The sequence below is a fragment of the Plectropomus leopardus genome, chromosome 11 (assembly GCF_008729295.1).
Source record: "Plectropomus leopardus isolate mb chromosome 11, YSFRI_Pleo_2.0, whole genome shotgun sequence".
In the NCBI taxonomy this organism is placed as follows: domain Eukaryota; kingdom Metazoa; phylum Chordata; class Actinopteri; order Perciformes; family Serranidae; genus Plectropomus; species Plectropomus leopardus.
The window spans coordinates 25889777-25917465 of record NC_056473.1 but is presented as its reverse complement, the minus strand read 5'-3'; the positions used below and the strand labels follow the sequence as shown (position 1 = coordinate 25917465).

The following is a 27689-nucleotide window of genomic DNA, read 5'->3' as shown; positions in this document are numbered from 1 at the left end:
TGTCGACCTCAGGGCTCACTCTGTTTCTAGAGTCCAAAAACTAAACATGGAGAAGCAAGATTCAGAGGTTGCGCTGCAGAGTTGGAACAAACATTCGACTTAACCTTAAAGGTCTGTGTATTGATAGAAATGGATGTAAAAATCATTACTATGTTTTCGCTAGTTTATAATAACCTGAAAATAAGAATTGTGTTTTCATTATCATTAGAATAAGCCGTTTACATCATGGTTTATGTCCACGATGGAGCAGGTCCTCTTTCTCAGAGTCCACCATGTTGTTCTACAGATGCCCATAATGGACAAACCAAACACTGGCAACCTTAATCCACTAGATGCCACTACATCCCATACACTGAACACTTAAAGGGGAATTCCAGATATTATTTCCCATAAAGTTGGAAGATTCAAAAGAGCAAATATTTGAAAGTACCATCAGAGCAGCAGAACCTGAAGCTAGTTCCCTCGAAAACCCTATGGGATTTTTCCATTGGATTTTGGATCATTGCAGAAAATAAAGTAAACGTATTTATGTTCAGCAAAACGATCTTCACTTTCAGGATTTTTGAAGCCTAAATGCAATCACCAGAAGTAAAAAGCTAATGCAAGGCTAATATGAACTATACCACAGTCACATCGCCCCCGCTATAAGGCTGTAAAGCCTTGTTAGGCGTGATGATGGTCTGTAGTCACATATAGCCACTTGTTAGCAATCGTCTTTTTTAGGATACATAAAAGCTTAAAAGTTCACAGTGGGGTATCTACTGTACTGATTAATGTCAAACAAAATATGAAAGTCTCTTAAGCTTGTGTTACCCACATACTGATGGTTTTCCACATACTGTTTTCAGAAGATACTTTTGATGCAGGAAATTGAGGATATTTTGAGTTACAAAGCAAATATATGTGTGTGTGTGTGTGTGTGTGTGTGTGTGTGTGTGTGATGTGCATCAGTTATTCATTGAAATGAGTAAATTATTCATTAAGAAATAATCTCACTTTTTTAAAAAAGTATGTTAAAACCATTTATTGTGTATAATCACTTTTAGGCCATTTCTGTGTTAAGACTATTCGTCTACTGGAATAGACAGAAAAAACACAACGTATCCTATGATTTTTCTTTTCTTTTTTTGTTGCTAATGATTTACTAGTTTATTTAGAGAAGAAATTCATATTTTTGTGTTTCAATTTTGTAATACCATTTGAAAAAATGGGTTTGTGAGATTTAATAAAAATGCATTACTGGTCACTTTTTGACTTATCGTAATTTTTGCTATGGGGGCGCGGATGATGAATTTGGACACCACCCTTTAAAAGCGAGGCTGATTTCACACCGATGATGATGCGTTCAGGTCTTTGTCTCCCCCTCCTCCCTCCCAGGCCTACACACAGCCTCCTCCCCCTCTCCACAAACCAGATGACCATCTCTGGATCCCGCTGAGCTCCGTCAGTCACACCGCGGAGCAGCGAGTGCAGCAGGCGGCCCGACACCACCCAGCGCACGGATCAGGAAAGGACGGCCGACTGGGGGGGTCAAAAACATTTCGGATTTGACGCATCAGCTATGATGAACATCCACAACGTTAAGTAGAAGTAAACGGAGCTCTCACACCATAAACGCGTCGAGGATGAACGGGACTGCAGCGCACACAGGAGCGGCTTCTTGCCGTTTCGCTCACTATTTTGTTGTGTGTGGAGTGGACACGGAGACGGGCCTGGAGCCGGACGATGGAGCAGGTAAAACACCAACCAAACAATCACACACAATACATAAATACACGTTTCATGTCAGTGTGCATGTAAAGCCATCTCCTGCAGGCCTGTTTGTGTGTGTAGGGGTGACATCCATTTAAATGTTTTGGTTGGACGCCACATTCCTCTTCCTTTCACAGCGTTGTTGACAACAAAACATCAGCGCGTCGCCTGTGGAGAATAGCACATATTTTGGCCAGTAGCATTTTTATTTCAAATACATGCCATCAGCATTTGTTTTTGGCACTTGTTTATTTTAAAACGTCTAAAATGTATATTTTTAGTGTTAAACGGATAGACAAACACAAATGAATCAAGATTTTTCCATCAATTTAAAACAAGAATTTAACATGACAATTGTAGCCTACTGTGTCACCCTACAGTCTTGTATATTTTTAGTATTAAACGGATAAACAAACCTAGAATTAAAAGAAAGATGATAATTTTCCCATCAATTTGAATCAAGAATGTAATGACAATTACAGCCTTCAGTCCTGTCCTTTTGTGTTATCTCTGCATTTGGAAATCACATAACAGCTGAGTTCATTGTGTTTTCATCATAGCATTGTAAGTAAATTGAGAAAAGCTTTTTGTGCAAGTCATCCACTGCTACACCTGGATAAAGAGTATTGCAGAGAAAGGGTTGAACAGAGAGAGGACAACAGCATCCTATCATATCGCTGTAGCACAGATGGAGCATCCAGGCAGTGGTTCATGGATAACACAGGACTGTGTGTGAGAACACAGATTACACTCTCAATTTGAAAGCAGCGATTATCTATGTGGTTCGTCTGTTCAGCTCTCAGACAGTTTTTTTTAAACCATGCAAAATCTGTCCTTTTGTCACCCAAAGCTAAAGGCGGAAGGAAGCTGTGGTGTAGGTGGATGTGGGGGTTGTGGGTGATGCTGCCTTGTGTCAGTGGGTTCATGATGGTGTAATTGTGATGGATATCTTTTCTGCTGTTGGTTGTTGGAAATAGAGACGTCAGGTGGTGTTGCTTTCTCCCACACTGAGTTGTTAACGCTCAGCTTGGTGAGGTGAGGACAGATGCACGCAGGAGCCCTCTGTGACACCTGCACGTGCTCTGTCTCTGTGTGCGCGAGGAAATTAAAAAATAATAAAAACATGCAGGTGTGCTGAACACCTTGAACGTCACTTCCAGACTTGCAGAACAATAGTCACACCCTGTATTCTCCCTCCTTTAGCAGAAATGAAGCTCATGTGAAGCAGCTTCTCAGGGGGGAGAGATAACCAGACATGCCTTTGAATTATAGCGAGAAAATGTATATTTAGGACGAGCTCTGTATCATGCTGGAACACATAGCTCTGCTGCAGACTAATTACTGCTCTAACTAACCATCGGGGACTTTGATACCCGGCTCCCTGTGGCGAGTGTCAGAGCTGCTGGCGAGTATATCTGAGCTCCACCAATCTGCTTATGTAACAGCGGGTCATCTCAGACCCACTGCAGCAGGGGGCTTTGCTCTCCTTTCAAGGGATTTCTGCCTCTGTGTTTGACTTTACATACATAATCTGTAAGCTGCAGTGGAGTGAGAGGTGTTTATTCCATCAAGTGTTTGGATGACGTGATACAGTATCTGTTTTTGTGGGAGAATGCCTGCAGAGAAACAATCTGCCCTTGTTGGCTTCTCAATAGATGCTACTGTTATTTCTGCAGCCTAATCAAATTTCACGTGACGTCGCCCATTGCTGGATGGCTGAGGCTTCAGCACCCGACTGTCACAGGGGGATGACATCACTGGAGGGCGAGAAGTCCCTGACCTCACATTTTGAGAGCTACTTTATCATGTTGATTACAAAGATGTTTTGACTTATTGTACTCAGAAATTACAACCTGAGTTATTTTATTTTTAGACACTTACTTTTATCATTTATTTTAGGCGCACAAGCCCACGTCTGTGTCTCAGGCTGAGATAAAAAGCAACGTTTGTCTTTCTTGTTTCAGGACATGATTCAGCCTTCAGTGGCCGGACAAATCTGTAATGCAAAGACAGAGTGATTTAAATGGTTTGAGCCAAAAAGGAATAACTCCTCATCAGTCAGTGCCGGCAGACATTTGCTGTCAGTTTAATCTCTTTTTTCTTTTTGTATCGGTCCTCATCTACTCATGTAATGATGTGATGAATGGGATGTTGGGAGTGATTCAGTGGGTGAATATGACAGATGTCTACCTTTATGGCCATTCAATCATCTCTAATGAAGTGTGTCTTTTTTAGGGACAGGGCACCGTTCAGGGACATACATCTCTGTGATGAATGTTTAAACTGTGGAATGAATATGAAACACTGTTTTTGTCCTCCAAAAACATTGACAATATTGATCTTACAGTGAGAGCGGTGAGGACTTCCTTGTACTGGGGATTAGAGCTGAAACAATTAGTTGATGAACCAATAGAAAATGAATCGGCAACTAGAAAAAGAGCATGCCTTTTTGCGTGTGTGTGCTTTTTTTCTGGTGTGTCATGTTTGAGCTCACAGACAGGCTGAAAAACAGGTTAGTAAACAGTAGAAAGCAGCATGGAGGCCAGTGAAAATGTCAAAGTGGTGACTTCTTTTTATAACTTTTACTTTTTCAGTGTCCTTTAAGTGTTGCTTTGATAGAGTCGGACTGCATTTTCTGGCAGCATCACAGCGGCAAAGGGGTGAAAATTAGCATGTCCACCTGGGTTTTGTATTTCCATGACTGCCAAGGAGGCCAATCAGAGCCTATAATAACTGACTACAGCAGAGTCATTTGACCCGAGTGTGAATGATGATTGAAACCTTTCCTCATGGAAGAAAAATGCTAAGATGTTGGCAGGTGGTAGTGGTTTTTGGTGCAGTCATAGAGGGGCTAAATTAACACGTACTAACCAGGAAGAAACTCAAAATGACGCAAAGAAATGCAAAGAAACTGCAAAGACACATAGATACCAAAAGGGGCAAAAAATGAAAACAGAGAGACAAAATTACCTTAAAGAAAGACAAAAAATTAAGGCCAAGAGATACAAAACCACAAAAAGATGCATTTCTACTACAAGATGCAAAACATCACAAAACAAACATAAATAATGACAGCTTTTACACAGAGATTGCGCTAAAAAGCCACAACGAAATCCCTTCTTTATGCACAGAACCAAACAACGACGGCGTCATGCTGCTCCAGGATGTGATTATAAACTGCATCCCATAATGAAAAGAGGCATGACAGCGTGACATGTAACACAACAGTGTTGGCAGCACTTTAGAAACAATAATAAAGGCGTTGTCAAAACGTCACACCAGTGCCACCCATGGTCACGTCTTTCTGGCTTTACATTTTGCTCAGACCTCGTCATGACGCTGTTACCACCTCCGGTCCTGGCTCAGAGGCGAGACCACTCTGTCCCTCCTTCCTGCTAACGGACGTTATATACAGAATTCTGAGGCGGCATAACGGCATGATATTCCTCCCTTGAACAGGAAGTGTAATGCGGCTTTAGTCTGAGCGTCTTGCTCCTCTGTAGGAGAGGTGGTGTGGAGGGGTGCATATCTATGCCCAGTGGCCCAATTTCTGATAATCCGCCCATGGTTCCTGTATTAAATTTTTCTTTGCCTTATGTGGCAGTAAATTTGAACTAGTGGTCAGACAATACAGGCAATATGTCACCCTGGATTTTAGGACATTGACAGTCACTATTTTCTGATATTTGAAGGGAAAATCAAATAATCAAGAAAATAACAGGCACATTAAGTGATTTTGAAAATAATCATTAGTTGTAGGCCCTTTGATTATATAACTTTTTCTGCATTAGCTCATATATGGTTTCCACTGTGTGTGTAAGTGGTTAACGTGCTGATTACAGCCTGACTGAAAGCAGATATTTAAGCTTTCATTCAAACACTAAAACAAACCTCCCTCCTACTCCGTGCTGTTAACACGGAGAAACAGAGCGTGTGAATGTTATGTGTGCAAACTCTTTGGTGGGAACACGTGTCAGGAGGCGCGTGGGTTTTAATTGGGTCAGCTGATGAAACTCGGGGTGACGTAAACCGCTGACGAGCACTGTCTTGATGGCTATCTTCGAGGCCACAGAGGAAAGTGCTACCATGGCAACTAGGTGTCCTTCCGGGGAGCGAGGCTCAATTCTGCCTCTCAGCGCCGACACCAATTTGTACCCTTGACTCAAAGAACATCGACTCCCCCTCTCATCACAGCGATCCATTAGCTTCTCTCTCCCACCCACCAGTCTGAGAGTTTAACTTGAAGTGGTGCTCGTTTCTCACTCTGCCTGCGGCGCAGTTTCCTCTCTCGGGGTGCTGTGCGTCATCTCGTAGGCAGGTGAGCTGGATGTTCCTGAATGCTGAATGAATGCGTCAGCGCTGGCAACCAAGAGGAGACTATTTGGTTTGCAGTTGGTTTTGTTCTTATAATGCACTGATGCTGATGAAAACTGAACTCTGAGAGTCAGGGTGGATTAGTAGAATTGGGAATACAGTGAAGAGTGCTGTTCAAGGGCATTCACCTCAGTAAGTGGATGAATAATCCAAGTACCTCATTCACTACTGCTACTATACACGCGCTAAATCATACACACGTATATTTCTATCTTCAGCAGCTCCCCTTCCTCTGATCACACAGACAGCACTCTGGATGTAACTGGAGCTAGAGGCTGACGCGAGGTGCAGGGGCTGAGGAGAGGAGAAACATGAGCGAGACAGTGCAATGCATCAAATCTGTGCATTGTGAATGTAGGGATGTATTTTTAAAAAAATCCCTAAAAATAATGTGAAAAAATATTTGCAATAACATAAGTTCATCAAGAGTCAACTGTGTTCATGATTATGATAATTGAGTATATAACACTTAAAATTCTCTTTAAATGATGTGGAAAAAATTGTTGGGCCAATTTGATTTTTACTAGTAATCAACTTAAAATCATGTGTTCATAATTATGGTAACAGTAGGGCTATATAACACTTTAAAACTCATTTTAAATCGTGAAAACTTAATTTTTATAAGGAATCAACTTAAAAATGTGTTTTCAGAAATATGGCAATTAAATTCTGAATTACTATATTTGTGAATGCAAGTTTTTAGCTTGAAAACCATACAAGGTTTTCACATTATCTAAAGAAATTCCATTACCATATTTATGAACACATGTTTTAAGTTAATTACTCATAAAAATAAAGCTTTTCCAACATTTTTTCACATTATTTAAAAGGCATTTTAAAGTGTTAGTAGAGTTATCTTGCATGCGCCACAAATTCAGTCCTTTCATGTACATGTAGCTGTTTTATAGATAACTCTCATCCTTTTTACTGAGCATAAGCGTTCTTTATTTATGAAAAAGGAGCATATTTCTCAACCTGTGCACTCTCTGGAGGTGTAAAGAGTTTCCTCCTGCAGTGTCGGATGAGGGGCGCTGTATCTCTATGGTAATGAGTTGAGTTACATAACCCTTGGAGGGGTTTTTCCCTCTTTGCTGCAGAATGGCCTTTGCCGTTGACAACTTTTTTTTCTGCAGCCATTGTCAGTCAAGGTCGCTCTGTCCGAGGTTTTTCATAAATCAAAGCAGCTGGCATTTTGTGACGTCCTCTGTTCTGTCTCGTGTTGTCATAAAGTCTGTCTCAGCAACGATGAAGGTCAAAGATCACGTTGTACTGATATGATAATGCCATTACTCTATTTTTTTCTGTTTGTGTTTCAGGCGAGGGCTTTGAGCAGAGCCCCATTCGACGGTCGTTCAAGTCAAAGGTTCTGGTGCACTATCCCGAAAGCACAGACAGGAACCCCTTCAATAAAGATGCTGTTAACATGGTGAGATCTTGCACACAGACACAAGAATAGACATGATAAAGAAGGACAAGACGTGCCTTGTTTGTAGGGCGAATGTATTGTGGCTGAATATTGTTACAAATGACAGCATGATAACAAAATCAACTGGAAAACAGTGTAGGAACCATTTATCTCGTCCGCTGCCTCATAGAATATACGCTTTTCTTTTTCTAGAAAATGCTTATTGTTCTTGTTGGAAAAGTAGGTCACGATGATGACAGGATAAGCCTCAAAAGACGTCTGCCAGCAGACACCACAGCATTTTGTGTTATCTATTTATGGTATCAGTAAAATGTCTGGTCTTTTTAAACATTTTCAGTAGGTTTTTAGACCTAAAAATGACTTCATGTGCCAGAATACGACAAAACACAGAGGCATGTGGTTAACGCATTTCCACATAGGTGTAGATTTCTGGGGACGCAGGGGACATGTCCCCCTCAATATTTACAATGTGTATTTTTATAAGTATCAGAGGACCTTTATTTTGACAAAATTAAAAACATTTTCACAAGAAATTAATGCAGAAATGGCACAAATTGGTGAGTAAAAACATTCACCAGAATGCTGGAAATTGAGTCTTTGACGCTCAAAAATTTCTGGCGGAGGACCTCTCAATGTCCCTTTTCATGTGTCCTCCCCAGTGTTTACACAAAACCTCCACCCTTGCATTCCCACACTCCGTTATTTCATTTTTAACACATTGCATATTTTACACAATACTTGTTTGTCATATTGTTTCATGTAATTGATACGATTATCACAACATCTATCAGTGTATTTCCTTTAACTCGGAGAAGATAGCTGTCAAGCCAATGCAAGGATCAGCTCAACACCAATATCTTATTTATCTTTTTTGCTTTTTTTATTTTTTCATGTTTGGAGTGGCATATTCTGTACTGACTTTATCTGGTTGTATTAACATATTAGGGGTTACATTAAACTGCCACTTTGTTCTTAACCCTCTGTTATATTTTCTCCTCCTCATCTTCACACCTTCTCCTCAGCTCTGCATGCCGAGGGGTCTTTCCTTCCGTACACAGGCAGACAGGCTCGATCCTCAGTTTCACTCCTTCACGATGTCTTTTGACGACGGTACACGTTCCTACGGCTTTGTCCACACCTTCTATGAGGAGGTGACCAGTGCTCAGATCATCACTGCCATGCAGACTCTCTACCAGATGCACCACGTGGAGCACCATTCAGCTTCATCCGCCTCCTCTCCCTCTTCCTCCTCTTCGTCTGCCTCCTCGCCCTCCACCTGCAGCATGGACTCGCTTGTGAGCAGCTTGGATGAGTCAGACGCTGAGTCTCTGGTTTCCGCCTGCCTCGGCTGCGCGGGATCCTTCGATCCAGCACGGGACACTCTGTACGTGTCCAAAGCCCTCTGCCTGCTCACGCCGCTCCCCTTCCTTCAGGCGTCTCGAGAGTTTCTGTCTCAGCTGCACCAGGCAGTGACGTCCCGCACAGCTCCACCCCTCCCCATAGAGAGTTACATCCATAACATCCTGTACGAGGTGCCCCTGCCTCCTCCCGGCAGGTCACTGAGGTTCCATGGGGTGCAAGGACCCATCGTGTGCCAGCGGCCCGGCCCGGGTGAGCTTCCGCTGGGGGAGTATCCTCTTGGAGAGGCGTTCTCCCTGCTGGGTGTGGACAATATGGTGCAACTACTTACCTGCACACTTCTGGAGACACAAGTCCTGCTTTGCTCTCAAGGTAAGCACACTGTTCACTTATTAGAGATGAGCCTTAAAATAAGGAAGCTTACAGCCATAGTGGAAAAAAAAAGAGAGGAAGATATTTATAATCTCAGTAAATCAGTTTTAAGACACTGTAGGGGAGCACATGTGTGAGTATATTGAGGAGCAACTTAGTTAATCTCCATAAACCCCTAAGGCTAGTTATGTGACAGATCTCAGAGCTCAGAAAGGCCTTCATGTAAAAGCCGTGAAACACAAGCCGAGTGACGACAAAAGCTACCTACTGTGTCGGCGTGTCCCGGCCAAAAAGTTGCACATAAACACACCAAACCAAAGGCCAGCCAGCACTTATATTCTGCGCCTGCGTGAGAGGAAATACCCCTTCATACCAGCAGATGGCGGTTGTCTGTAATGGTCATTTAAATCATGAAACCGAAAGACCGTCACAACGCTAGTTAGTGACTCAGCACATTAATACAATCTAATGTTGGAAAAACAAAGCATATCCTCAGCGGTGATGAGGGCTGCGGATGTTTCCTGTTAGCCCAATCTGGGTGAATGGCCGACCGTTGGCTTGGTGTGTCAGCATTTCACTGCTGAAATGATCTATTCATAAAACTGGGCTGTCTATGCTGTAGAAAGACACAAATACTTTTGAAATTGGCGCTATATGATGAGAGAAAACAGGGAATAAGCGCTTTAGCATGCGCTTTTGCTCCAGACACAGCCACCATCAACTACCAGAATGCACTGCGCTGCACCAGACCAATAAACACTCCCGCTGTTAGGTGATGTAATGCATCCATTGATGCAGGGTCCGTTACATTTCAGTACACCAGTGCACTGCTCACCACTCAGCAGTGAGGGCTGGGAAAGCTGTTTAAATGGAGTGAAATCTGTCATCCAGCAGCAGCATCTACTTGTTTATCCTTGTGCTTTTTTGTCAGTATGTGCATGACCTGTAGTGTGCACTATACACATAGAGTGTACAAGCCTAATGCAAATGAGTGCATGAATGTGGATATGCCAGTCTGTGGTTATGCCATGTACTGTCTTTTAATTTTCTGTGCTGTATCTTGGAAGATAATACAAAGTCAGTATGATACGTCATCCAAGCATATAAAATTTAAATAGCATATATATATATATATATATATATAATAATTTAAAATGAATGTATAATATAATTTTTTTTCTCACAATTAGCTCAAATTATAATTTAATATATAATTATAAATAATATAATTTTTTTTCTAATAATTTTTTTTCTCACAATTAGCTCAAATGCAACGTTCAGTTAACATAGTAAATAGGTTTGAGGTGAAATACTGCAGAGAAACTGATATTCTGCGTTAATTAGTGTGTTGGAGGTATTTGTTAACAGTATTTAATTGTTAGCTGAACATAAGTTATGTTGTTTTGATTATTCAAGATCTTTACATTATTTAGGTTACATTTTGATTGTGTTTTCTTTTGCTAGTTATTAGTGTAATTTTATAATTATTGGTAGTATTAGTATTAGTATAAGTATTTTGTTTAGCATATTTAGTTTCCTCTTAATTAGTATTTTGTTTTGTTTTGTTTTTGTTCAGTTTGTAATTGGGTAGGGTTGGGCAGGCAGGACCAGCATGCACCTGGTTGGGCAATTGTTTTTTTTGTTTTTTTTTTACCAGAGCAAGAGAGGTCAGCAGGAGCTATGATGTCTTTGCCCCTTTGTTTGCGCGCTTGTTTTTGGATTTAAAAAAAAAAACAAAACACACAAAAAAACCTGCAACAACTTTGAGTGGACATTTGACTTTTTTGCCTGCGTACATTATATGCCCATGGTGCGTCAGTGGCCCTTTGATTGTTTAATTTAAGTTTGATTTTGATTTTTGGTGACAAATAGCTGCTACAGTGTTAAAAACATCCTCAGTCATTAATTGGGCTGCGCCCAAGAATTAAATTGTTTTACAAGCGTCTCATGTAAACAGCTTAATTAAAAAACTGTCAAAGGGAATGTTCCTGAAAAATGGGTTTTATGCCAGCGCCTCATATCTCTCTCTCTCTCTGTCTCTTCTTTTTCTTATCTCCTCAGACTACCAGCGTTTGATGACAGTGGCAGAGGGCATCTCCACCTTGCTCTTCCCATTCCAGTGGCAACACATCTACCTGCCCATTGTTTCTGCACCGCTGCATCACCTCCTGGATGCTCCTGTACCATTCCTGATGGGCATCCAGCGCAGAGAAGGAGCTCAGCGATCCTCTCTCCACCTGCCACACGAGGTACACGACTAAACAAGGATCGTATGTGTAAATGCATCTGTTGTGTCCTGTGTGAACATGACAGTCAGGATTTCAGCACGCTGACGTTTCGGTAAACATCCGCACAAAAGGATCTAAAAATGTTTTGTTCGGCTGAAACATTCTTACATTCATTTGCCGAGCCCCTCTGTGATGCGTGCATGACAATTTGCCTTCGGCCTGTCGAATTGAGGCGATGCATTTCCTGAAAGCCCGATCCTGCATCACTTTATGCTGCATGAATATCTCGCTGAAGCCTCTTTGAAGTCGCTCTGCCCCAGAAAGGAGGCAGTTGAAAGACAGCCTGGGGGGGATGAAAGCAAAAACGCAGAGCATGAGAGATCCAGAATAATGGGACTCGCTGAATAATTAATGAGAATTAGGGTTCTCCACTTATTTCTTGAGTTTTGCAATTTGATGTATGAGTGGTGATTTACAAAGAAGTGGGAATATTTTAATCATACATGTATGATTTGGTTGGGATGCTTTTTCTCCTGCTCTCAGTTTTAGAAACAGTCTCCTCCTTTATACCGACATGTAGAAAAAACATGATGCTCATCTTTTTCTGTCCTTCAAAACATCTGAACCTTATGAAACAGATGAAAAAGACACTAAGAAGTGAAGACATTAACTCTGAGGATGACGCTGCGCAGAGTGGGCTGCTGTCCACTCCACAGCACATCAACTTCCCCAGAGGCTGTAAACTGACTGCCTGAGGTCACTGTTGAAGGTCGCGCTGCTGCTGACTGCGCTGTGCTGCGCTGCTGCTTACAGAAGCAGGATTTTTAAACAGCGCCTATCTCTCTCACAAAGTTCTGTACCTCATTGCTCAGCAGCTTCATGGGCACAGTTTTGGCACAGGTCTCTGATTTGTTTGCCAGTTTGAGAGCCTGATATTGAAGGTTTCCACAATCCCCCCTGCTGCAGTGATAACAGTAATCATGAGATAATCCTTCACATGCTAATATCCTCTGAGGGCTTATCGTGGTGAAATGCCAAGAATCTATTAATGGCATGTAAATCTTCATCTCTGATCTTAATTGGATGTTGAAGCTCAGCTACATTGTGATTGGTTAAACCTGTTATGATTATCTGATGGAGGAGTCACTTGGAAAGTATTTTTCATTTTTGTCTCTTTCTTGTCCGTGATCACAGGCCAACCTGTGCTTCGTGGACATCGACAGCCGCTGTGTCGAGGTCCCCGAGGACCTACCTGTGTTTCCAGACCAGACCGAGCTAATCCAGGAGCTTAGTGAGGTACTGCTGCGTTTTGGGCTCCCTCCACAGGGTGGTGTGATCACCAAGCCTGCCTCCACCTCCCCGCGCCTGAGCAGCCTGGTGCTGGAGGACCTGATGGAGGACAGAAGGAACGGAAACCTCGGAGGCGAGGAGCTGGCGGTGCTGGAGAGGCTGCAGGCTCTGGCACGGAGGTGCGGAGGAGAAAAAACAATGTCAGATGGAGGGAAGACGCTGGGACACGTGTTTGAGGAGGAAGAGGAAGAGCTGAAGACTGCAAAGCTGAACATTCAGCTGAGGGAGGTGTTCGCTGGACGTTTTGCTGCCATGTTTGGCAGGTATGAGGAGTTTGTCATCCACAGCGCTCTTGATCTGGACTCCTGGTTGTGCAACCGAGAGGGGACGTTCAACTTTGATAAGGTACTTCAGTAGACATTAATGCACAAAATGCATCTATTAAAAGTATTGTATTTATACTATGTTAAGATTAATAATAATAACAACTTTATTAATTTAGCACCTTTAAAAACAGAATTTACAAAGTGCTTTGACAAACAAAGCAAAGCAGAAGTGGGATTCACAGATGGCGATACAACAACGGGAAGCCAAACAGCCCTTTTACCCACAAGCGAGAAGAAACGAGGGTAGAGTTAGGATAAAATTAAAACCAGAGGACAACATAGAGGACAACAACACAAGATGCAGGATGCAGGATGCATAATATCAATATAAAATAATACAAAGAAATAGACCGAAAGCAACAACGACAGAAACAATAACAATCAAACCACAAATAAGAGGAAATTAAATAGATAAAACATGAAATAAAAAGATCCAAGACATAAAAAGACAACATCACAAAAGCAAGTCTATAAAAATGGGTTTTGAGAAGTGATTTAAAAGAAGTCACTGATTCTGCCGGCCTTATCTCCTCAGGCAGGTCGTTGCAAAGCCGAGGGGCCCTGATAGCAAAGGCACAGTCACCTTTAGATTTAAGCCTCGCCCAGAAGGGCCCCAACTAAGGATCTAAGGCTGTGAACTGGCTCATAAGAGGTCAACATTTGTTACGTAGCTTGGAGCCGGACCAAGATGAGCTTTAAAATTCATCAGTGAAGGTTGATCAGTAGGATTGCTTTTCTGTGTTTTTTACATACTTTTGATTGTAGTAGAAATATTATATATAGAAGTGTTTGTGCTTTTCATTGTTTCAGGGTTCCTTCCTATCAGTTCAGCCTGCGGCACACTTGCACTTCTTGTCCCGGTTCCTGGAGACGTCCATGTTTTCTTCCTTCGTGGATGGGAAGGTGATATCTCGCTGGGCAGACAGAGAGCCACTGCAGCAGCTGTTTGACAGCCGTCTGGAGAGAGAACGACTATACGACACAGACGAGGAGGACTCCCGTAACTGTCGCTATAGGAAATGCACCACTGTTTTTGAGTCAGGTACTGTGAGTACACTCATGAACAGAGTCACATAATAAATGAGGTATTCCTGCAAGACGAAACACAGGACAAAATATGCAGTTACAGTCTCTGTTAAAGGGTTAAAGAGGCTGAACATTTTAATGACAAACTAAGAGTAACATCAGGATGTTTCTGCAGTCTCTTTTCAGCATTTAGATATATAGTGAGAAAGTAGGTTGAACCCTCAGTTGGTAGACAGAATGATGATTGAAGTAGATGCCAGATTGTCAAGAGGGAATCTGCAAATCTGTCGCCATCTGTCCTTCTGTTTGGGTTTATACTGCATGTCGATTATGTTGCCATCTTTTCTGCAAGCACCATTTCTCTCTCTTTCTTTTGTAGCAAATGCTGAGGATCTTGAAACACCGCTCAGGGGGACTTGTGTGCCAGAACATTTAACGATTCAAATGGAAACTGATGGAGACATCTCTTAAATGGAAATCGAATAATCTGATGATTATTGAAACATAAAAGGGATGGGATATAATTTGAGGAGGGGGGGAGATGGGCTTAGTTAGGGAATTAGAGAGGGGTGAACCAAAGGATACGGTAGGGGATGAGCATTATGTGGTAGAAGCAGAGGACAAGGCTTTGTGTCCTATGGAAACTGTTTCCAGTCTTTGGCTTTGAAGTCCTGCCAACCTCTGCAGAAAATACAGTGCCTGCTTCTCGCTCTAGCTTCACATTTAGACTCTGCTTCAGAGATGCTGCTCCATCTCTTGCTCCATCACACTCGGTCAGTTACATCGTATTACTCTATGCAAGGGATGTCCAATTAAAGTTTTATTGCCCGATCCGAGTCATTTCATGTCGAGTATCTGCATATACCGAATCCTGATCCAATACTTGTATTTACCTGGAAATACAGCTACACAACGCACACGTCAAGTACTCTAAAGTTATTCAAATCAGCCCGGTGTATGTGCTTGATAGTTTAATAGCTCTGCAATGCATTACAAGAAAAAATGTCTGCATCTGAACAGTTTTTAAGGGGTATTTATTTATTTATTTTTACAAAAATAAAAAGTAAACAAACTCAAAAATATTTTCATATGGCTCTTATCACAAATCCACTTAGTGCAGCATTTTTTTAAAAAATAAAGTAAACAAACTAAAACATATCCACTTAGTGTATCACTGTAATGAAAGTGCAGAACACTGTAAATGAGTAATAGTATCACAATTATACTTCAAAATAGCATTATAGCTTAACTTTCCCAGTCACAACAAATAAAAAATGGGTCACAATTTTGCTTTTTACTGCATTATAGTAAAACTAGTTAAGTAAAAATGAACAAAAAAATCAGTTCTGCTCAAAGTAGTGTAGCAGCTTAAGTTCAACATGGGGTGCACGCTCAAAATTATGGATCCAAATGAATAAAAAAGTGTTTATCGGGCCCAATACCAATCCCTCTGATCCGATGTGGACATTCGTACTCTAAAGTTTGTTCCAGTCCTTCTGTGAGCCTGCCTGAAACTCAACTAAGAAGCACACTTGAGCACAAGATGTTTACATGAGAGATGACGTTAAATGTTTGGCACAAGCTTATCTTCACTTTCATGACTCATCTTCAGTAGAAAACCCTCTTGGATCCTAACCATCCCTGTGTTTGTGTCTGCAGCTCAGGTCATTGAGCGCAGACTGCTGAAGGCTGACCACACAGCCATACACCCCCACCTGCTGGACATGAGGATCGGACAGGGTCGTCACCAGCCGGGCTACTTCCCCAAGCTGCAGGCCGATGTGCTCGCTCAGGGACAAAACACCAACAAGTGAGCCTTTGTTTTCTGCTGTTATTCAGTGAGAATATATCAGAACGGTGAGCTGCAGCAGTTATATTTCTACTTGGGAGGCCCAGAATCAAAGACAGGAGATCCATTTCTTAATCCTTGTCAGATTTTTTTCTCCATTTCACATAGTATTTTAGACCAGTATTTCTGCAACATGACCATAGGCAGTGTGTTAAGGTGCCTATCTCGGATTTACATTCGAGACATTTTGGAGAAAGTGAGGGATTAAAAGGACGCCTGTGATTAGAGGATATTTGTTTTCCATGTATAATTCTGATTGCCTTTGTTTGAGCACAGATGGATATCTAGACATTTGCATTTTAAATACTGCGCCTTTGTTGCACACATTTGTAACTGTGAATTTTATTTTGCTCTGTTGTCTGGATGAACAGGTGGTCCGGTCGTGTCACAGCGTCGCGCAGGAACGACCCCAAGAGGTCAACGGTGGCTGAACACTCAGGAGTGGACAATGAACAGAGACAGGTACTTTCATGTGTCCACACAGCAGCATTGGAAGTAACGCATTACAAAGTGACGCATGTAACCAATTAGTTTTCCAAATAACTAACGCAATAACTATTACTGAGATTTAAAAGGCCTCATTACTCTTTGCTTTGTCTTGATCATAAAAAAACAAATAAAGCACATTGCGCAGATTTTTTCCCCCATTTAATCACACAGCATTAAACTGTCATTGCACACAATGGCCAAAAGTTCAAACAATTTGAGCTCACTGTCAAATATGGATGCTATTTTTCCCTTTTTACAATCGAGGGCAAAAGTGAGTTGTGGTATATGTACAGGATTTGAATTCTTGTTAAGGTTACAAAAGATAAACCCCAGTTTGTTTATGTTTGTGTAAATGAAACTTGTCACTTTTATTTCATTTGGCCTGTTATGACAAACATGCAGCCCCAAAGTGCTAAACTGAAATTATATGCAGTAATTGATGAAGTCATTGATTACTTTTGAGAGAACTGACTCATAACTGTAACTAATTACTAATTTTCACACATAGACAGACAAGCATACAGACCTTTGGATGCTTGTTTATTTAATTAATTTAATTTCTTACCTTTTGTTTATCTTTAACAGAAGCACACATTTGCGAAGAAGAACCTCCACCAGTCAAAGCTACTTGATTTGTCTCCTCAAGCCGTCACTGAGACTCATCGAGAGTTTGTCGACGGGCTGCTGAGCGAGTGTCGTTTGAAGGTGAGAGCTTTATCAGCGTGGTGTTGGAGGCGCTGCTGTCATTGATTTCTTAAATTGCTTTTCAAAGTCAATGCCCAAAAAAGTTCTGTTTTTTTAAAAACTTTGTATTTATTAGTTTTTCAGTTAACAAAACATTCACAAAGTGAATAGAAGTGAGGGGTGTATCACTGCTTCAGTTTACAACTTTTGATACATGCATATATCATATCATATATATATACATACATCTTCAGACCAGTTTACTGAACAACACCTCTTTTCTCATCGCAGAATGTTTGTAATTTAAAAAAACATGACCAAAATACAGTATGTGGGAGTGAGTGACATTCATCTGCCCACAGCGTCTCCAGCAGTGCTGTTGTTTGCCTAATTGTTTGTATTTTATATACGGTGTGTTGAAAAATCTCTTTCAGAGCTGGAGCAGGTTTGCGTGGTGCCACAGATGAAATGACACTCACCCCGACAGATTATTGCTCAGTTCTGCTTCCCATTTTGATTTTACATGAAGTGTATTCCTTCCATTACATTTCTGTAAACTCTTAAACAGTTTGGAAACTATTTTGGAGTTAGTTTATATGCACCATACATTTATTCTGGAAGTCTTTATTACAGTGTTACCTTCTCCTGAAATTCATTTTTTAATTTCTGTATTATGAGTATCTCAGCTGAAAATATCTAAACAAGTCCACATGTTTTAAAAACTAAATTCTTCTTTAAGTTTTTCAAATGTTAGTTTAGTTAATGTTAGTTAAAAATAGTTTTCTCGACTAGGGGTCGACCAATATTGTTTTTTTAGGGCCGATACAGATACGGATACCGATTATTAGTAGTTAATGTGACTGATAACCAATATTTGGAACTGACATGCATTTACAATAAAAATGAAAATCTTTCGGTCAATATTAAGAATTTGGAATAAAACAAACTCCAACACAAAACTTTAGTTAAACACTTTTAGCAAATGTTAAATCAAACCGGGCAAGTCCAACATCATATACAGCAAGTTCCCAGCACCTTTTTTATAAAGTCAAGTGAAAATGTAAATTAAAAATTAAAATAAAAATAGCTCCGTGAGGTTTTACAAAGTAAAAGTACCTCCCATTCTGACATTGTCTTTGCACTTTTTAGTTAATTAATTGAAGTGGTGATCATTAAAAAAAGATGCCGATACAGATAATTGGCATCATGCCAGATATCGGCCCCAATAATCGGTCTTAATGATAATCTGTCGGCCCCTACTCTCTGCAAGTGTACATATAGCTGTGATTCCTTTTTCTCTCCACCTTATGAATGTGTGATCTGTGTGTCCAGGTCTAAACCTGGAGGTCTGAGATCTTATTTTTTGACGATGTCATTCCAAATTTTTAGTGTCCTTTCTAAAATGAGATTTTACTGTCTGGTTTTTCAGACCAAACGGATGTTGATGGAGAGAATGGGGAAGGAGAGTGCAGAACTGGGTCAGGGAGAGGCTAACATCACGGGCCTGCAGGAAAACACACTCATCCACGGTCTGTGTGACCTGCTGGAGAGAACCTGGGGCCACGGTCTGCAGCTGAAACAGGTCAGACACTTAATTTAACATGTTCAGATGACCTACATAAAAATACATGGAGTTCCCACGCAAACAAATTCCCATCATGCATGAAAGAGGTGACTGTATGAACAAGCTGCATATTGACAAGTGTGTTTATTCTGAACAGGGGAAGTCCGCTCTCTGGTCCCATCTGCTACACTACCAGGCGGCCCGGGGGAAGACAGAGACACCGGCGGAGTCTCCAGGTCAGAGCACAACCTGACCGATTTCTATATAAATCACGTGTTGAGAGTCAGATGATAATTAGTGTTTAACTTGCTTGTGTGTTCAGGGTCTAGTGGTTCAGACCAGAGGACATTTGAAGATGGTACTCTGCTCCTGAGAGGATCGTTATTACAGGATATGAGGTAAGAAGAGCCAACAAACTTTGTTGTAACATCAACATCAACAAACATCATGAGAGGAAAGAGTGGTGCATCTGTGTGGGAAGCACTGTGTGTGGTGTGTTTGTGTTTACGTCTGCTTTTTGAAAAGTGCAGATGAAAAAAAATCTCTCATTTCCTCTTTCTAATAACTGATATTTTGGCTTTAGATGAAGACAAAATCTTAACTTTTTCAATACTCATGAGTTATATCTTCAAACTTGGTTGTTGTTTTGTATGGAAGCCCATTTCTGCCAGTAAAGGGGAAAAAATTAATAAAACTTAGCCTTGTCATGAAAAAACATCCTGCATGTTATTATAAGACACTTTCTCAAAATAAAGTAAAATCTTTTTTTTAATTTAATACTCATTATTTTTGAGATGTTAAGTCTTATTTGAAAATGTTTCTCATTATTTTGAGATATTTTAAATGACAAGTTATTATTCTGAGAAAAAAACTTTATTCTTTATTAATGGGGATCTTTGTCAGAATGAAGAGAAACATTTTTTGATATAATAATTTTTGTTAATTATTTTTGAGATATTATTTCATTATTTGAGAAAGTGTCCGTATTTTAAGATTCTTAGCCATTATTTTCAGAAAGCTTTGCATTATTTTAGGATACTAAGTCATTATTTGAGAAATTTTCTCATTATTATGGAGATACTAAGCCATTATTTTGAGTGACTGAATTATTATTTTGAGAAAAAATGGTATTATTTTGAGCTATTAAGTCATTATTTGAGAAAGTTTGCAACTTTTTTTGATATACTAACTTATTATTTTTCAGATATTAAGTCATTATTTGAGAAAGTCTCTTATTATTTTGAGATAAGTCATTAGTTCTTCATAATTATAGTTTACATGACCTTTTGTTTATTATGGAAATGTGTTTCCATGGTTTTTTTTATCCTGGTCACAGGCTTTCATTTTTCTTGAAGATAAAGATAAAATACCTATAATGTTCACTAGAAAAAATGTTATAACAAAAAGTTGAGCATTTGAACTTTCACCTGTTCAGGTTTATCCAGACCATGAGTGAGGGTCTGTCTGAGGTGGGTCAGGCTCGGGCCTGGATCCACCTGGCTCTGGAGAAGAAAATGCTCTCCCAGCACCTTAAAGAGCTGCTTACAAACCAGGAGCTGCTCAGGTCAGAATTCCCTCATGATAAGTAGACACACGTCTTATATTTCTAGGTGTCATTTCTAGTAAAACTCATGATTTTTACTTATCTTTTTCTTCTTCTTCTTGGCCCCTGACAGGCAGCTGTATAAACCTCATGCATTCCTGCTCTGTGAGGAAGAAAGGGAGCAGTTTCTGTTCCACCTGCTCTCCCTCAACACTGTGGACTACCTCTGCTTCACACGCGTATTCACCTCTATCAGTAAGTCCTGTACACTTTAAGAACAACATGCAAGACAGCTTAATAGCTTTCAAAAATGCCCTGATGCTGTAAAAATCCATTAAAAAAATGACATGAATGAATCAAATTAATCTCTCCAGGTATCCCATACCGTGTGGTTATAATACCCATGAAGAAGCTGAGCATTGCAATGGCAACAGTCGATCCTTGGGTGTGTGTGTCGGGGGAAATGGGTGATTCAGGAGTTAGACAGATCCCGAAGAACACACAAGAGATTTTTTTCCAGGTTTGTGTACGCTGTGCAGCATTAAGGTCAACATCATGTCTGACAGAGACGCATGCACTAACTGTGGTTTGTGCTTTTTATTTCAGTGCAAGAACCTGGGCAGGCTGAGCACTCTGCAGCTGGGACAGGAGAACTCCGGCCTGCTGGCCAAGTGTCTGATCGACTGTGTGATGGTGTATAATGAGATCACTGGACACACATACAAGTAAGCTTCTTACTTTGACCCTGGTCTCATCACGAAACATTGACTGGGATCTCACAGTACAGTGGCAACAACAACAGCTCCGTGTTTGATAAACATACAGTGATCCTGACTGGCCTCCCATGAGAAAGCATGGGAAAGATAAAGAAAGATTTTATGGATTAGGAAACAAATGACAGCAAAAAGCTGAAGTCAAAGTGGGCATGTTTGTGAAGGGGGGACTCATGGGTACCCACAGAACATATTTTCATTCACATATTTTGAGGTCAAGGGACAACTGTTAAAATGGCCATGCTGGTTTTCCATTGCCAAAATTTAGCCTAACTTTGGAGCGTATTTTAGCCCACTTTCTGATATGCTAGCATGACATGGCATGGTACCACTAGTCTTCTAGGTTTATATGATACCAGTAGCATCACTCTAGCTTGAAACTCAGCCCCGTGCAGCCTCTAAATGACAGGAATGTCGGTCGACGATTAACACAATTTTTAAAAAAACAAACAAAAAAAAAAACTGCATTATGTACGGACCTTAATCTGTTGCGATTAACATGTTAATGCTGACAGCCCCAATTATTACCAAAGATAAACTGGCCATTTCGTCTTTTAAAAAAATCTTCTAATTTAATTTACAGTACACCACATTGATAATAGACTTGTCAAATGAATCCTTGATGTATAAATATGTAAATCTGACAGTACTCTTTATTTGTATAGCTTAGTATTATATGCACCATAAAAATGTATGTCTATCCATGGCACTTGACCTTGTAGGCCCAGTTCAATATGCAGCTCAATTTTATATATGTAGTAAGGAGTCCCTGCTTTGTCTCTCTCAGCTGAGGCCTGAAAAACGTAGAAGACCCCTGATCTAAAGAGCATCAAGTATCACCCTGGAAAAACTGTCAGTCATCTAAATTAAAAATATTAAATGCACTCTCACTAAACTTAACTGTTTGATTTGAACAGATGGCTCTTTCCATGTCCCTGTGTAATACATGTTTTGAAGTTGGACATAATGAAAAACTGTTTCTTCTTTCCTTTCAGGTTCCCGTGTGGTCGATGGCTGGGGAAAGGCGTGGGCGACGGCAGCTTGGAAAGAGTCCTCATTGGTCAGCTGGTGTCACCTGGTGGAGAAGAGGACGCTGGCAGGTGGACAGGGACGCCTCCGGAGCTGGCCTCTCCTTCTCAGAGTGTGCGGGCAGTGCTGGGATCGCTTGGCAGCCGAAGCAGTGCGTACTGACAAAGAACACATTCTTTGATACAATAGCTGACCTACTTGTTGGTACAATAACAGATTCTGCTCCTGTATCACCTTTCCATTCAGCTCCTGTCCACTTCCCCTCATGTTTGTCACCATTCATCCTCATGTTTCTTTATTTGTTGCTCTTTGTCTTTTCAGGAATGCTGTCTGTTGAAGTACATGAGGACATGAGGGAGGCAGCAAATAACCTTGTTAAACACTTCCACAAACCCGAACAAGAGGTATATGGCTGTAAATAAAACTAAATTCATTTATCCTGTTGCCTCTATTAGATAAAATGCGGGTGAAAGTGCTTCATGTAAAGAATCTCATGCAGCGATGTGTTAGACTGTCGTGCTTGTGTTATTTTTATCTCCAACATGGTTCATTACCCCGGCTTCTCCAGGCCAGGCCTCATTTGTCTCGTCTGCGTATCAGACTAGCCTCTCTCAGTCGAAAGAGCTCAAGAGTCTTGATGGATCACTTTAGTTTATCAGTAATGGGCCTCCTATTCATCGTAATAACATCTTCTGTGCACAAGCTTTAATGGACAAGCAATTAGTCTGCTCTGTTTACTTCCTCTTGGTACATGAAAGGAGAGCCTTTTAGATTAGAAAATAAACAAATCTGCTGGGGAGGATTTTGGAAAATTGCATGTGAGGGGATTTGCTGGAGCTGAAAGACGAGCCTCTTGCTTACAGTGCCTCTGTTAACTCTGTCCCCATTTCTCTCATCCCAGAGGGGAAACCTGACAGTGTTGTTATGTGGTGAAGGAGGTCTCGTGCTTTCTTTGGAGAAGTTCCTCCTGCACGGGCTCAAACCTAACCGTCTTTTCCAGAGGAATGTGTTTGTTTGGGATTTTGTGGGTAAGTGCAGTGAGTGTGAGCCCATTAAACCTGATGTTTACTTCTCGCTGGTGTCTGTTTCCTGCTTCCATCTAGTGGCGATGAATATGAATTTCACATATCAAATTGCATGCAAAAAAATTATTGAGTTTTGTTAACAGCCAGTGTTGCACCCTCTGTCTCCAGTGTTTGTATTCTACCGCCATATTTTCCCTTTTTGTCTGCATATTAACTGACAGTGCGACCACTCTGTTTCACAGAGAAGGCAGTGGTTTCCATGGAGACAGCTGATCAGATGGGTGACCTGCATGGATCAACAATGACAAAGGGCCCACCCTGCGACTCACTGTGCCATTACGTCAATGCCATCAATGCCTCGCCACGAAACATTGGAAAAGAGGGCAAGTTTCAGCTGTTCGTCTGCTTTGGAATCAGGTAAATGGTCATCGTTTTTGTTTATGATCCAACAGTAGCAGCATAGATGGTTAGTTTTTATTTCTGCGTCATGTCATTTCTGACCCATCCCACATGGAATTACAATACAAGGCATGTGTCATCATCTGTTTTTACAGATATCAGCAAAAAAGTACACAAAATAAGTTGATATATAAAAGTATATGACCAATGTTCGTCCAAAAAATGAGTAATACAGTGAAAAATAAATTTTACAATTTTATAGATCTACAGTTTATCTTGAAAAAGAGTTTGTTTTCTAGCCACCTTAATCTTTGTGCATCATCCATATATACTAAATCAATATCTATTTTTATGTTACTAAACAAAAATTTGCACAGTTCCATGTAAAAAGGACGGTAGAAAACAAAATGAAATTCATTTTTATATCACCCAAACAACACATATGAAAAATCTGCATTTCTTCTTTTAAATTCATACACTGTCCAGTTTCAACTGTCAGTGGTAAAATACCAGATTTCAGCTGAGCACTTCGGGAACTTTGCTTTTTAGTTAGATTAAAGAAAATATATTTCTCAGTACCATATTAATATTTCATCATAATGTTTGCAGTTTTGGTTTAGCCCACATATCACCAACCTGTTGCTCTTATTACTGAGTAAGCACAGAATCTCTGATCATAGAAAGGTTAATTTTTTCATTATTAAGAAGTCCCTCATCAAACCCATAGTTACTAAATTATGCATATACATATCTTAACCAAGGCCCAGTCATTTGTTTGCCCCACATAAGTACCTTCCTTGTCAACCTGTTTTCTTCCATATTAATTAACCGGTGCAATAACTGACCTACACAGATCTTCCAGCGAACCTCACATGGTTCCCAATTATATTATCCCCACTGGAATCTGTGATTTTAAGGCATCCTGGTCATTACAGCATTTTAGACAAATGTGATATAGTTTCCTTCCTGAGGCCCAGAAAAAGTAGCCTGCAGCACTCAGGTGTTTTCTCACATTGAACCATTTACATAACATTTAACTTTAAGGGAGGGAAAGTGTCAGCCTTTGTCTTGGAGGATTGTCATGTTTTTTTGACGTTTTCTAAGAATTTCCCCTTAGAGTTACGATTAGATCCTGGTAAAGATAAGTTATTCACAAAGCACCTTAGCCCTTGAGAGAGCTCCTAAGGTGAAAAACTGTAAAGAGTAGGGAGGAGGGTGTTTAAGGTGCTTTGGGGTTTCTTAAGCAGAGGAGACAATGGTGGAAAGACAAAGAGGTATGAGAAATGTTTTCCAAACGCTGGATGACAGTGAGTTAATGATATGCTACTGTGCAGGGATAATATTTGCGGATGATCTCTTTAGAAATGCACCCACATCTCCAACCCAACTCAATTACGAAATAATGCCAGAAATAAAATGATTATAACTCTAAGATATTTTTCACAGGAAAATGTTACAGTGCAGCAGTGTGATGACACAAAAAGCACTTTCACAGTCTCATATTGGGACACAGTTTATTTTATTTCCACTGAGTGTCCACACCCTGCAGGCTCACAAAACAGTGTGTCTGTGACAACCAATCACATTTGTAAGAGTGTCAAACCTTAGAGTTGCTCTGAGAATCCTACTATAAAAGAGAAGAAAAGAAAACCGTCCGTCCGACTGTCTGTCTCTGTCTGCATCCATTTTTCTCCTTGATGGAGCATCCAATCAATCTGAAATTGCACATGGGCATTGAAAATTGCCATAGGTAGAGACTGACGAAGCCCTTTGTGTTATTCACCCACTGCCTGTGCCGGTCTTGTACAAAAATACTTCATAAATATCTTGACTTGCTTCTTATTCTGCCCGTGGAGTCATTGAGTGAAAACACGCAGTGTCACTCTGCCACTGCAGTTGTGGTCGAAGGTGGACTTGCAGCTTGAATGACAGAAATAAGGCACCTTTTTTGTGTTTTTCATTTTTTTCACAGCATTTAAAAATCTGTGGTTTCACAAAGCAGATTTTTTAGCCTGTTTATTTGCATTTTTAGCAAAGTCTGTACCAATATATAGGTCTGTGGTCTGCACAGGGTTGTTACGCGCACATCCCCTGAAGTCTGCATGTGGTTGGGGTGCACATATCCCTGGGTATGGACTAGTTTTCCTAAATCACTCCAAAGCTAGGACTCCTTGCTTTTAAGTTTTTCAACTACATTAGGAGCTCTCTAAGAGTATTCACCGAATGTGTGTGAATACGGCCCCTGATGGTTTCACAGATTATCTGTCTCATGAACTATCATCAGAATATAGTGACAGTTTTATTGAATGTGACAAAAAGTTATTTTGTATAAAAGTTACTAGCTGTAGCTTTAAAGATATGACTAATGGTGCTTTGGACTGACATTGAATGACCTGGAAATTCAGGTTAATTAACACTGAAAGCATTTTCGTTGCTTGAAAGCAGTTTAAAGAGAAAATACATGGCTCTGATTCTGTCTTGTCGTTTGCTTACTCAAATTTCAATTCAATACTGACCTTCATCAGGCATTTAGGGAACCGTTTTTTGTTATTTTTTTTAAAGATTATTTTTGGGGGCTTTCAGCCTTTAGTGGATAAGACAGCACAAGTGTGAACGTGGGGAGAGAGGGGGCGACATGCAGCAAAGGGTCGAGGCTGATATTGAGCCCATGGCTGCTGCAGGGAGGACACAGCCTCTGTACACGAGGTGCCCACTCTACCAACTGAGCTACTGGGCGCCCCAATGGGACCATTATTGACCATTGACCCGTTTCTCCTGGCAGGGACCGGCTTCTCTCTCAGTGGCTCCCCCTGCTGGCAGAGTGTCCCCTGACAGTGCGGACCTACGAGGAAGGTGCTCTGCTGCGAGACCGAGCTGCTGTACACTCCCTTTCCCGCATCCTGCACACACTCAACGAGTTTACCATCACCCTGGAGACTGCACTGGTCAAAGGAGTTGACCTCTGACCCTGACCCTGACAGATAAGCCCCTGCTCTGTAACCTACTGCAGGAATGCAGATGGGTAAAAATATTCATCTTTCCATCAGTGGGAAAAGAAATTGAGACACTTGAGAAAAGTGACTTTATCATAAAAGAGGACAGTGGACCAGATGACGTCACTTGCAACTCGAGCTCCAAACATATTGCCTTGTTCACTGATGTAAATGTCTTATACACTGTATTTGCTTCAGGAATTAGTCAGATTTTTCCTATGCTTGTTTACACTGTGAAATTCTGTTTCCTCAAGGAGAAAGCAAGAGTCATTCATATTCCCACATTTACAGTAGATATTTTCACAGCTCACACCATTAACTGTACCTATAACTCCCCTTCAACTGCTGTATTGCTTGCACTTAAACTTTAAACTAAGCACATGCATGGCCAAAATCTGTTTGTTTTATGTCTTAGTGTGTTGTGATCTGAAATATCAGGACTCAGGCCTTATCATATAAGCATTTTCTTTCCTTCATTCATTGGATATCTTAGTAAATATACTCCAGAAAGATAATGTTCCCACTCTATGATATGTTACAAAATGTTATATTATTATGCTCTTGTTATACTGTGTAACATCTTGCCTGTTTCTCATTGTTTACTTCAGTTTGGGGTCATATGTGCTCCTGAGATCCTCTGCTGGTGAAACACTGAAACCAAACTAGTGTCCTAATTGTGTCACTTCAAATAGACTTTGTCACTTTGTCGGAAAGCTTTTTTCCCCTCTCTCATTGTAAATATTTTGCCTCATTAGACCTTTGATAGAATTGTGCCCATTTGTTATTATGGTGTAATGAATTTGTGGCATACTTTTCTGTATAAAGGCATCTTGTTTGTGTCTGTGTAAAACGATAAATTCCACTATGGACACGCTACTGATTACATGGATATTAGTCATGCTGTTTGTTTCTTGACTGTTTGGTTGTCTTCAGACGATGAATAGAGCACAGTTTCTTAAAAAAAACGCTAGGTATTATGTTAAAGTCACATTTGATTTTACATTTGAAGAACTATGAAAATGCTGTCTCCTGCACTGTCCCGCAAGCACTATGTAACCCACAATGACCAAGCCTCTATTATCATTTAAGATTAGAGAAAAGCAATAATGAATTGTTATTTATGAAATG

General features: G+C 40.6%; 1 protein-coding gene across 1 annotated transcript; it reads left to right on the top strand.

The window, feature by feature from the left end:
- The first annotated feature begins 1403 nt into the window (after positions 1-1403).
- LOC121950015 (DENN domain-containing protein 5B-like) lies at positions 1404-27628 on the top strand. The gene is made up of 21 exons (XM_042495915.1): positions 1404-1734; positions 7443-7552; positions 8575-9283; positions 11345-11532; positions 12706-13206; positions 13998-14229; positions 15873-16023; positions 16434-16524; positions 17137-17256; positions 18665-18817; positions 18957-19035; positions 19122-19197; positions 20235-20363; positions 20476-20597; positions 20717-20862; positions 20949-21067; positions 22111-22295; positions 22466-22548; positions 23046-23172; positions 23412-23586; positions 26351-27628. The coding sequence occupies exons 1-21, from the start codon at positions 1626-1628 to the stop codon at positions 26532-26534; spliced, it is 3789 nt and encodes a 1262-aa protein (XP_042351849.1). The 5' UTR covers positions 1404-1625; the 3' UTR covers positions 26535-27628.
- The last annotated feature ends 61 nt before the right edge of the window (positions 27629-27689 follow it).